The sequence below is a fragment of the Theropithecus gelada genome, chromosome 3, assembly GCF_003255815.1.
Source record: "Theropithecus gelada isolate Dixy chromosome 3, Tgel_1.0, whole genome shotgun sequence".
In the NCBI taxonomy this organism is placed as follows: domain Eukaryota; kingdom Metazoa; phylum Chordata; class Mammalia; order Primates; family Cercopithecidae; genus Theropithecus; species Theropithecus gelada.
Genome location: NC_037670.1, coordinates 116,435,988 through 116,448,785, shown reverse-complemented (window position 1 = coordinate 116,448,785; position 12,798 = coordinate 116,435,988). Strand labels below are relative to the sequence as shown.

The 12,798-nt window shown below is 38.1% G+C and overlaps 1 protein-coding gene across 2 annotated transcripts in view; it reads right to left on the bottom strand.

Annotated features, from left to right (window-relative positions):
- Positions 1-12,798, bottom strand: part of ABCB1 (ATP binding cassette subfamily B member 1) — a 218,533-nt gene that overhangs the window by 61,559 nt on the left and 144,176 nt on the right. For both annotated transcript variants that reach the window (XM_025379380.1, XM_025379381.1), the window contains 2 exons: positions 11,478-11,669; positions 10,802-10,973 (listed from right to left, as the gene is read on the bottom strand). In XM_025379380.1, the coding sequence (XP_025235165.1) occupies positions 10,802-10,973; positions 11,478-11,669 (364 nt within the window). The remainder of the gene's footprint in view (positions 1-10,801; positions 10,974-11,477; positions 11,670-12,798) is intronic.

The following is a 12,798-nucleotide window of genomic DNA, read 5'->3' as shown; positions in this document are numbered from 1 at the left end:
TAGGTCCTCCAGTACTATGTTGAATAGGTGAGAGTGGGCATCCTTGTCTTCTTCCAGCTCTCAACAGGAATGCTTCTAGTTTTTGCCCATTCAGAATGATGCTGGATGTAGGTTTGCCATAGATGCTCTTAGTAAATTTTGAGTTATGTTCCTTCAACGCCTAGTTTGTTGAGGGTTTTTTAATATGAAGGGATATTAGATTTTACAGAAAGCTTTTTCTGCATCTACTGAGATGATCTTTTTTTGTTTTTAATTCTGTTTATTTAATAAATCATATTTATTAATTTGCATATGTTGAATCAACTTTGCATCCTAGGAATGAACTACTTGATCGTGGTGAATTAACTTTTTGCTGTACTGATGGATTTGGTTTGCTAGTATTTGTTTTTGAGGACTTTTGCATCTATGTTCATCAGGGATATTGGCCTGTACTTTTTTATTTTTTATTTTTTTCCATTGCTTCTTTGCTAGATTTTGGTATCAGGATGATGCTGGCTTTGTAAAATGAGTTAGGGAACAGTCTCTTCTAGTTGATATTTTGGAAGAGTTTCAGTAGTATTGACACCAGCTCTTTTTGTGTGACTGGAAGAACTCAGCTGTGAATCCATTTGGACAGGCGCTTTTTCTGGTTGGTAGGTTTTTAATTACTGATTCAATTTCAGAGCTTGTTATTGCTCCATTCAGGGTTTCAATATCTTCCTGACTAAATCTTGGGAAGTTTTGTGTTTGGAGAAATTTATCCACTTCCTCTAGATTTTCTAGTTTGTATGCATAAACGTGTTCATAATAGTCTTTGAGGATCTTTTGTATTTCTGAGATCAGTTCAAATATCATCTTTTTATTTCTTATTGTGCTTATGTTGATCTTCTCTTTTTTCTTTGTTAATCTACTTAGTAGTCTATCAATCTTGTTTATCCTTTCAAAGAACCAACTTTTAGGTTCATTAATCCTTTGTATGAATTTTTGCATAGCAATTTCATTCATTTCTACTTGATTTTAGTTATTTCTATTCTGCTATCTTTGCAGTTAGTTTTTTCTTATTTTTCTAGTTCCCCTAGGTGCAACATTAGATTGTTAATTTCAGATATTTCTTGATGTAGACATTTAGCACTACAAACTTTCCTCTTAACATGGCTTTTACTGCATATTATAGATTTTGGTTCATCGTGTCTATTTTCATTGAATTTTTTGATATCTGTCTTAATTTTGTTGTTTATGCAAAAGTCATTTAGGAGCAAGTTGTTTAATTTCCACATAATTTTTTGGTTTTAAGAAATCTTCTTGGTATTAGTTTCTATTTTTTTCCAGTATGGTCAGAAAATATGCTTGGCATGATTTAGATTTTTTTGAATTTATTGAGACTTACTTTATGGCCGAGCATGTGGTCAATCTTAGAGTATGTTCCATGTGCAGATGAGAAGAATGTATACTCTGTAGTTGTTGGGTGGAGTATTCTGTAGATGTCTATTAGGTAGGTCCAACTGGTCAAGTGTTGACTTTAAGTCTAGAATTTCTTTGTTAGTTTTCTGCTGTGACAATCTGTCTAATGCTCTCAGAAGGGGTGTTGAAGTTCCCCCCCATTATTGTGTGACTGTCTCAAGTCTTTCCACAGGTCTAGAAGTACTTGTCGCATGAATCTTGATGCTCCAACATCAGGTGCATATATATTTAGAATAGTTAAGTCTTATTGTTGAGTTGAACCCTTTATCATTATGTAATGCTCTTCTTTGCCTTTTTAAACTCTTGCTGGTTTAAAGTCTATTTTATCTGATGTAAGAATAGCAATCCCTGCTTGTTTTCCATTTGCATGACAGATCTTTCTCTAACCCTTTACCATGAACCTGTGGGTGTCATTACATGTGAGAAGAGTCTCTTGAAGACAGCAGGCAGTTGAGTTTTGTTTATGTCAATTCGACTTGCCACTATGTGCCTTTTAAGTGAGTTGTTTGAAAATTTACATTCAAGGTTAATATTGATATGTAAAGTTTTAATCCTGTCATGTTTTTAGCTAGCTGTTTTGTAGACTTGATTGTGAACTTGCTTTATAGAGTCTTTGGAGCATGTACGTAAGTATATTTTTCTGATAGCAGGTATTTTTCTTTTGTTTCTATGTTTAGAATCTCTAGCCTTAAGAATCTCTTGTAAGGCTGGTCTAGTGGTAGTGAATTCCACTAGCATTTGCTTGTCTGAAAAAGATTTTATTTCTCCTTTGCTTATGAAGCTTAGTTTAGTGGGAAATGAAATTCTTGGTTGGAATTTCTTTCCTTTAAGAAGGCTGACCATAGGACCCTCATCTCGTCTTGCTTGCAAGCCTTCTGCTGAGAAGTCTGCTGCTAGCCTGATGGGGTTCCCATTGTAAGTGATCCTTTTCTCTAGCTGCCTTTAAGGTTTTTTCTTTCCTGTTGACCTTGGAAAATTTGATGAATATGTGTCTTGGGAATGGTCGTCTTGTATTGTATCTTGCAGGGGTTCTCTAGTTCTTGAATTTGCATGCTGGCATCTCTAGTGAAGTTGGGGACATTTTGTGAACTGCATCCTGAAATGTGTTTTATAAGTTGCTTATTCTCTCATCTTCTCTCTCAGGAATGCCAATGAGTCATAGGTTTGGTTTCTTTACATAATCCCTTATTTCTCAGAGATTTTGTTCATTTATTACATGTTTTTCTTTATTTTTGTCTTACTGGGTTGTTTCAAAGGACTGGTCTGTGAGCTGTGAGATTCTTTCCTCCGCTTGTTCTAGTCTGTTGTCAAGGCTTTCAACTGTATTTTGAAATTCCTGTAATGAATTTTTCAATTCCAGAAGTTCAGTTTATCCTTTCTTAAAATGTCTGTGTCATCTTTTCTGGCTTCGTTGGATTGGGTTTCCAGTATCTCCTAATCTCATTGAGTTTCCTTGCCATTCAGATTTCAAATCTATGTCTGTCATTTCAGCCATTTCAATTTGGTTAGGATCTGTTGTTGGGAAGCTAGTGTCATCATCTGGAGGTAAGGGAACGGTCTGACTTTTTGAATTGCTGGAGTTCGTATGCTGATTCTTCGTCATCCAAGAAGGCTGGTGTTTATCTTTGTGATGTTGCTGTTGTTTGGATGGAGCTTTTGGTTTTTATATTCTTTTCTTTTCTCCTTGTAGTTTTGACTGTGGTGTATGCTGTGTGTAGCTGATGGACTTCATTTCTGGTGCTTTCAGAGAGCCAAGGTTCTGTATGGATTCTTTAGTTGTGGCTAGATTCCTACATTGGGTTTCACAGGTGATGTGTGCTGAATAAATTTTTGTTCAGTGGTGTAATTCAGATTGTCATCCAGTAGATGATGCTTAAGTGTAAGGGCCAGCAGATAGGCTTTTACTCAGCCATGTGTCTCTTTTGTATTTCATCTCCTTTGCAACAGTATTCCACAGAGGGCGAGATGGGCGGCAGGTGAGAGATCATCCTCTCACCAAGTCTGTTCCCAAGACTTGGGGGCACCACTTCCAATCACTGACACCATGCTCATGATTCTAGCCCCAATGGAGACGCTGGCAGGTTGGGCTCCCCACTCCCTTGGGGTTGCCCAAGCCAAAGGTTAATTCACCAAGAGTTCCCTAAGGACCTACTGGTCCTGTGTTTGGCAGAGTCAGAGTGGGTTGTGGTGTATTTCTACAGGTTGTTTGTGAATGCAGTGGATCAAGGGTAGAGAATCCTCGGGCAAGGCAATGAATGGTGCCATGGATGTGCAGCTGGTGTGGTGCCTGTGGCTCAAGGTTTTTATTCCAGCAGATAGCCGTGAAGACTGCTCAGCTTGTTTTCCCCCTGACTAGGTCTCCTGGTGTCTTCCCTGTAGCAGACCTGACCACTGAGTTTTGTCCCAAGCCTTTTGCACTCAGATGATTGGGCTGTTAGGTGTTCTCTGTCGGAGTCTCTGGCAGAGACTGGTCAGCAAATGCGCTACACCTCATTCCCAGACCAATCTCGTGTAGGGAAGCATTTCCAGCTCCCGTGCCGGCACATGAACCCACACCTCATTCTTCTCAGTGTTCTGAGAGTTGGGGCTCCTCCCTCACTCAAGTTCAGGCCACAGTTCTCAGCTCAATGCCCCTGAGCTGTGTGCTTGAATCCTGGGGGTTGGGACCAGGCCTGTGGCTTTGTCCTCTGTCCCCTCGGGATTGAGCACTGGATGTTGTTGGGGCCAGTCCAGTGTTTCAATTCCACTGGCAAAGCACTCAGGCTGGGCAGTGGAGGCAATGCTGTGAGCATGCTTTTGCAGAAGCAGCCAGGCAGGGGCTTTGGGAGGGGATGGCAGATGAAAGTGCACAGATCAGATGCACCTTAGTCCTGTGACAAAGATAGCCCTGCTCTCTCCTGGCACAGCGCTCAGCAGTGTCTAGAGTCACTCAGAGCAAGATGAAGTGCCATGGGTATGGGTTCCTAAGGTCACATTTTACTGGAGTTTCCCCATACACAGAACCTTCTGGGCCCCACTCAGGTTTGAGCTCTGCCTCTACTTAATCTCTGGGCAGTTGCTCTGCCAATTCAAATATCTATGGGGGTCATGTTAGGATCTCAGAGGTCCACAACAGGAGTGTGGCACCCTGCAGTTCCTTCACTCACCACTTCCTTAGGACTATTTCAGGGCTGGGAGCTGGTCCTTGCACTCAGAATGCGAGCATCTCAGCTTCTTCTCTCTTCAGCCTCAGTATCTGTGTTGCTTCTCTATTAACTTTCAGTGTTTTCTCTCAAAAGATCTGTTCAGAGTGTGAAGGTTTACTTGATATTTTGCTTTCTGTCAGTGGGAGAGGCATTTCCTGGCTGTGTCTACCCAGCCATCTTGATCCCCAGCCTATTTATTTAATTTTTAAAAGTAGAGTGTAACAATATAGTCTTGGGGTCAGCTCTTAGCCCTTTTTGCCAATGGATCAGTATCCTGGGTTCTCTTTCATTATGACTGTCAGGAGAGAAGAGTGACTCTAACCACCACTGAAAAATTATTGGCATGAAGCCAATTGATCAACAGGAGAAAGAATATACAAATTTATTTAATGTCCATATACGGGAGTCTTCAAATGAACACCCAACTTTCCAATAGGTTATTTTCTACTTTATTGAGGTAGGAACTTAGGTTATTGATTTGAGACCTTTCCTCATTTCTAAAGTATACACATTAATGTGATAAATTTCTCTCTTAGTCCTTCTTCAGCTCTACCCAAATATTTTATATGTTTTCTATGTATTTTTAATTTCCTTTAAGAATCCATGGGTTATTTAAAAGTGTATTGTTTTAGTCCCCTCTTTAGAGATTTCCTTATCTTTCCAATTTTGGTTTCTAGTTTGATGCCACTTAGAAAAAACACACTTTATGATGTCAATTCTTTTAAGTTTATTGAGGTTTGTTTTATGGCTCATGATATGATCTATGTTGGTTAATGTTTCACGGGTACTTAACAACAACAAAAAAGATTAATGTGTATCCTGATGTTGTTCGGTAGAATATTCTATAAATGCCAATTAGATCCTGTTGGTTGATTGTGTTATTCTGATTTTTCACATCCTAGATGATTTTCGGTCTACTTGTTCCATCAGTTGCTAAGGGAGGGTGCTGAAGTCTCCAACTATAATGGTGGATTTATCTATTTCCCCCTTCATCTCTCAGTTGAATAAAATTATAATAAAGAAATAAAAACTCTCAGTTTTATTTTATCTCTATTTGAGGCTATGTTATTAGGGGCATGTGCATTTGGGTCATTTTGTCTTCTTGGTGGATTGTTCTTTTAATCATTACATAATAGTTTTCTTTTCTCTAGCAATTTTTTTTTGCTTTGAAGTCACATTATTTAATATTAATATAGTCACTCCTTGTAAAAAAGTAATGTTTGTATGGTATATCTTTTTCCATACCTTTACTTCTACTCTACCTATGTTGTTGAATTTGAAGATTATTGTAAGCAGCATATAGTTTACTCATTTTTTTTAACACACTGCCAATTTTTCCTATGATTGGTACATTTAAACCATTTACATTTAAGGTAGTTAATGATATGTTAGCACTTAAGTATACCATTTTATTATTTGTTTTCTATTTGTTTCCTCTGGTTTCCATCCTCTGTGTCTCTTTTCTTGCCTTCCTGCAGGTTACTTATCAAATTTTAGGATTCAATCTTGCTGAGTTTACAGTATTTTTGAATACATATTTTTGCAGGAGTTTTATAGCGGCTTATCTGAGTATTGCAATATTCATATGTGACTTACAACAGTCTATGGTATCAACATTCTACCACATATGATTTGTGGTTCAATCATCAAATATGATTTATGAATCTCATGGGGCAAAGGAAAGTCTATTGTATATGCTCATATTTCTGCTCTTTCTGTTGTTCCCTTGCCTTCCCTTTCCTGATGCTTCAATATTTCTTTTATCATTCCCTTTTTGTTAGAAAAATTTTGTTTAGCCCATCTTTCACAAGTAGGCATGCTAGTGAAACTTTGATCTGAGACTGTTTTTACTTCCTCCTCATTCCTGAAGGCTAGTCTCACCAGATATATATTCACAGTTGGCAGTTTTTTTATTTGAGCACTTGAATAATATTGTGTCACTTCTGGCCTTTGTGGCTTCAGGTGAGAAGTATGTTGTCATCTAAATTGGTATTATATTACCCTATAAAAATGCACTGTTTTTCTCTGGCTGATTTCAAGATTTCTATCTTGTCTTCACTTTTTAATACCTAATTATAATATTCTTTGGTACGGATTTACTTGGTTTAACCTATTTGAGATTAGCTCAGCTTCTTGGATCTGAAGTATTGCCTTTCATCATCAAACATGGGAAATTTTCAGTTATTATTTCTTCAAATATTCCTTCATCTCCACTCTCTTTTTCCTCTACTTTTGGTACTGTGATGACACAAATGTGGGACTTTTTGTTATCGTCCCTCAGGTCCTTGGAGTTCTTTTTTTAATTATTTTATTTGTTTCAGAATGGGTGAATTCTATTGTTCTAACCTCCAGGTTCACTAATTCTATGCTGCCATCTCCAACTGCTTAGGTTAAGTGCATCTAGCATGACTCTTATTTCTGTTGTTGTATATCTCTGTTCTCTAATTTCACTGTTCTTTTTAATAAATTCTATTACATTGAGGATTTTTTTTCTATTGTTTCAAAAGAATTCGTGTTCGATTAGTAAAGAATTTTTATGATGGCTGTTTAAAATCATTGTCAGATAATTCCAGCACCTGATTTATCTCAGTGTTGATGTCAGGTAATTGTTGTTAGTTCGTTTGTGTGCTAATTTTCTTCATTCAAGTTGTGATTTTCTTGACTCTTGGTATGACAGGCAACTTTCTATTGTAACCTGGACATTTTGACTATTATGTTAGGAGACTCTGTCTCCTATTTAAATATGCCTTACTGTAGTGTTAAGAGGTAAATTTATAGCACTAAATGCCCTCACCAAAAGGTTAGAAAGATCTCGTTGATAACCTAACATCACAACTAAAAGAACTGGAGAACCAAGAGCAAAAAAATTCCAAGGCTAGCAGAAGACAAGAAATAACCAAAATCAGAGCTGAACCAAAGGAGACTGAGACAAGAAAAACCATTCAAAAGATCAACGAATCCAGGAGCTGGTGTTTTTACAAAATTAATAAAATGGACAGACTACTAGCTAGACTAATAAAAAAGACAAGAGAGGAGATTCAAATAAACACAATCAGAAATGACAAGGAGGATGTTACCACTGACCCCACAGAAATACAAACAACCATCAGAGAATATTATGAACACCTCTGTGCACATAAACTAGAAAATCTAGAATAAATGGATAAATTACTGGACACATACATCCTCCCAAGACTGAACCAGGAAGAAATAGAATCCCTGAACAGACCAACAAAGAGTTCTGAAATTGAGGCAGTAATAAATAGCTTATCACCCCCCAAAAAAAGTCCAGGACCAGATGAATTCATGGCTGAATTCTGCCAAATGTAAAAGAAGAGCTGATACCATTCCTACTGAAAATGTTCCAAAAAATTGAGGAGGACAGACTCCCTCTGATCCATTCTATGAGGCCAGCATAATCCTGATACCAAAGCCTGGCAGAGATACAACAACAAAAAACTTTACCAATATCCTTGATGAGCATTGATACAAAAATCCTCAACAAAATCCTGGCAAACTGAATTCAACAGCACATCAAAAAGCTTATCCACCATGATCAAGTAGGCTTTGTCCTCAGGATGCAAGGTTGGTTCAACAGATGCAAATCAATAAATGTGATTCACCACATAAACAGAAACTAAAGACAAAAAGCACATGCTTATCTCAATAGATGCAAAAAGGCTTTCAATAAAATGCAACATCCACTCATGATCAAAACTCTCAATAAACAAGGTATTAAAGGAACACACCTCAAAATAATAAAAGCCATTTATGACAAATTTACAGCTAACATTATACTGAATGGGCAAAAGCTGGAATCATTCCCCTTGAAAACTGGCACAAGACAAGGTTGGAATCAACCTAAATGCCCATCAATGATAGACTGGATAAAAAATATATACATATATGGTACATAGACACCATGGAATACTATGCAGCCATAAAAAAAGAATGAGATCGTGTCCTTTGCAGGGACATGGATGGAGCTGAAGGCCATTATCCTGAGCAAACTAACTCAGGAACAGAAAACTAAATACTGCATGTTCTCACTTATGAGTGGGAGCTAAATGATGAGAACACATGGATACATAGTGGGGAACAACACACACTGGGGCCTATTAGAGGGTGGACAGTGGGAGGAGGGAAACAGTCAGTAAAAATAACTAATGGGTACTAGGGTTAATACTTGGGTGATGAAATAATCTGTATAACAAACCCCCATGACACAAGTTTCCTATGTAACAAACCTGCACTTGTACCCCTGAACTTAAAATAAAAGTTTTAAAAAGTTAAAATAAAATAAACCTGCTTTACTCTAGCAGGCAGTTGCTTTATTTAAGTTTAGCATGATAGTATTGGCCTACTTTTGTGAGATGTGGTTCCAGGAGTGGTTTAATATTCAGAGTGTTTGTAGTATTATTTTGGTTGGCTTGATTTATGTGACGCTTCTGGGGCTCCCACTGGACCCTGCTTCTGCTGCTTGAGTGGGTGAAAGTGGTTTTTCAAGATCAGACTGCCAGATCGAGGAAGAGTGTGGTGGTTTCCCATACCAATGCCCTCTAGTGCCCCAGTGTCTCTGGGCACTGGGAAGACAGTCTTGGGTACAAAGTACAAAAGAGGCTTCCTGGGCCAGGTCACTTGCATGACTGGGTCCCTTTCTGCCATGTCTACTTGCTTCTGTGTCTCTAGGTTTGAGGGTAGAGCCTCAGGCTCATAGACACAAAGAGGCTTCCCAGACCCAGAGTGAACCACATTTCTTTTTTAATATGATTGACATCCAAAGAATTTAAGAAATTTGTTTGAAATCATACCAAAAGTGTAATGCTGCGTGGGGATTAAAGCTTGGGTCTCTAGCAGCCAGCCTGGGGCTCCTTTTACTAAATAAACAGCATGTGAAGCAATGCATAATTAATCATTAAAAGATTGACTCATGGTCTGTTTTTAATCTTAACTTAAAACAGACATCAATACGTTTTAAGTAGTTTTTCAGTAAATACTGATGTGAAGAGTTTGCCACCTAACTTGCTTAACATTCTAGTATACAGAAAAATCAATTGACAAGAAGCTTTTGCCAAATACTTTAGTTAACTGATAATCCCCAGAAACATTATTTGAACTCTATGTTACTCTAAGCAAAAAATTAACACAGACCTCAGAACTTCAGTTTCTTTCTCTGTAAAACGAGATAATACCTATACTTCAGAAAGATAATACAAGTATTTGCCTGACAATAAATGCTCAATAAATGATAATTATTCTTTGCAGAAACAAAATAATATCCATTATACAAGGTTAAAATTTCTAAAGTTTCTCAATACTTACAGCCTGACTTATTTTGTGTGATGCTTGGCTTTGGTTGTCCATTCATTACTTTTGCTACATGAATTTATATTGCCTTCTCTAAGTTGTGCTGAACTCCATAAAAATTACATACCGCGCCAATTTCTCTACTGAAAATACACTTATATAAAATCAGTTTAAAATTCACACCATGTTCACCTTGAAATGGAAAATAAGTTTTAAAAGATCACTGGAAACGTGTGCTGAGGTAGAGAGGGCCACTTCTACCTCTCTGCCTTCATGACAGGAGAGAGAGCTGAAGGCTAAGGATTTATATGTGTCCTTAGGGACTAGAAAGTATCTATTTTCCTAAATTATTTTATAACCAAAAACTTAACTATGCATGAATGCTGACAAAACTGTAAAATCAATTTAAAAATTAAACAAAAATCTAGAAAGCCAAAAACATTAAAGTAAAAAGAAATGTTAATTGAATGGGGCATCTGTTGCTCACTAAACTTGAGTCGCTACTTGCTATGTGAATAGGGCATCATCCACTAGAGAGCATGGTTCTTTGGAGCTCAGCAAGTTTTTTTGTTTGTTTGTTTTGTTTTTGTTTGTTTGTTTTCTTACAAAAGCAGAAGATAGATATGAGAGCTACATTCTTCTTTCTCATCCGTTCCCCAAATAATCACATGGCCAAGAGCAGCATGGAGTCCTGGCAAGTGTAGTACTCCGTGAGGCTGGATATGCTTATCCAGCTGATTTTGAACAGAAAACATAAAAGTAACAAGTACAGAATCAGAGTCATCATGTAGTAAAAAGACCTTTCCATAGGGTGAGAGCAGGAAGGGGGAAGGTGCAGTTCAAAATCTGGATTCACAGGCTTCACCTACCTTTGCCCAGACAGCAGCTGACAGTCCAAGAACAGGACTGATGGCCAAGATCACAAGGGTTAGCTTCCAACCACGTGTAAATCCTACTATAAACCCAGTGAAAAATGTTGCCATTGACTGAAAGAACGTTCCAATTTTGTCACCAATTCCTTCATTAATCTTGGAGACATCACTAAAAGAACAGATAGTATTAGAAATAAATGTCAGAATTGTAAACAACTTTTCTTCTGAAGCCTATTTTGAGTGTAGGGTAGTTTATAGCTAGAGCATTTTGCGCCTGTGCTTTGTTTTATTTAGCAGGGTATAAGTTTCTATTAGGAGATCTGTCATTAACAACAAAAATCCTTAGACACATGGCCCCAGGAAATGGACATCGTGTACATAAGAAGTATTCAACCTAGGTATCTTGTTTTGCTCTACTGCACATTCTCAGAGGATTTCTTCATTCTGGCAAAGTCCAGTCCTTCATTCAATGCTAGTCATGCAGGTGCCCTTATGCCCGTCAAGGACTAGGAACAAAAGGATGCACACGACTTCGTTGCTGCTTAGAAGGAATTTTGTCTCATAAGTACCTTTGAGTGGTACACTAACATCTCCTAACATATGTGATGACATCTATTTCATTTTACTAAGAATAAGAACCACATCCAAGTTCAACATAAAACTAAATACTTACTCTGTAAGCCGGGTGTTAAGCTCCCCAACATCGTGCACATCAAACCAGCCTATCTCCTGTCGCATTATAGCATGAAAAAACTGTTTTCTAATTTTGTGTATTTGTCTTCCAGCTGCCAGGCACCAAAATGAAACCTGAATGTAAGCAGCAACCAGCACCCCAGCACCAATTCCACTGTAATAATAGGCATACCTGAAAAACAAGAACACTGCACATGCTCTCTGTTTCCTAATCAATGTACCTTTTCCAAAGAGACCCCTCATTCCTATTTTTTCACTTATCTGGGTATCTAGCCATCCTTAACAAATAAGAAGGGGCTGTAACCAGCAGAGTTGATAGTCACCATCCAACTACGTCTGCACCACTATGGCGAAATGGTTAAGAATGGTTTCTGCTTTGGCTCAAATCCCAGCTCTTCACTTCACTGCTATGTAATCTTAGGCAAGCTGCTCAACTTTTCTAAGCCTCAGTTTTCTAATTAGTAAAACAGAGATAAAAATACTCATGCATGAAATATACTTGGACCAATGCCCAGCACATAGTAAGCACTCAGAGAATGCCAGTTACTGTGAAAGATGGTGTGGTGTATTGGGGAATCACAGCATCAGGTAAGACCCACCACTGTAATACTGTCTACTTTTATTACATTAGCATTAGTTGATGAGTGCACTGGGTTGGTCTCTGTACTTTGGAGATGAAAAGAAGTGACAGAACTTGTCAGAAAGTGAGATCAAGAAATGGAAATAATCCCTTGGCCTTTTGGGCTAGGGATTATCCCTTAGGCTATTAATCTAGTATTTTAGATGCCAAGAGACAACTGAAAATGTTAAAACGTAGTTTTATTTCATTTGCCCAACTGGCCATCGTGAGTTATCCTAAAATGCTTAACAAATCAAATAGTGGCCCTTCCAATTTAAATTCTAGTACTAAAAAACATGAGCATTGTCTTAACAACAGACCCTTGATCAATCTAGAAATTCTGAATTAATGTTTCCTTGCTCTGAGTTTTCATATTTAAAAAAGCAAACAGGCTGGGCATGGTGGCTCACGCCTGTAATCCCAGCACTTTGGGAGGCCGAGGCAGACAGATCACAAGGTCAGGAGTTCGAGACCAGCTTGGCCAATATGGTGAAGTCCTGTCTCTACAAAAAATACAAAAAAAATTAGCCGGGCATGGTGGCATGCGACTGTAGTCCCAGCTACTTGGGAGGCTGAAGCAGAAGAATCGCTTGAGCCTGGGAGGCAGAGGTTGCTGTGAGCCGAGATCATGCCACTGCACTCCAGCTTGGGTGACAGAGTGAGACTCCATCTCAAAAAAAAA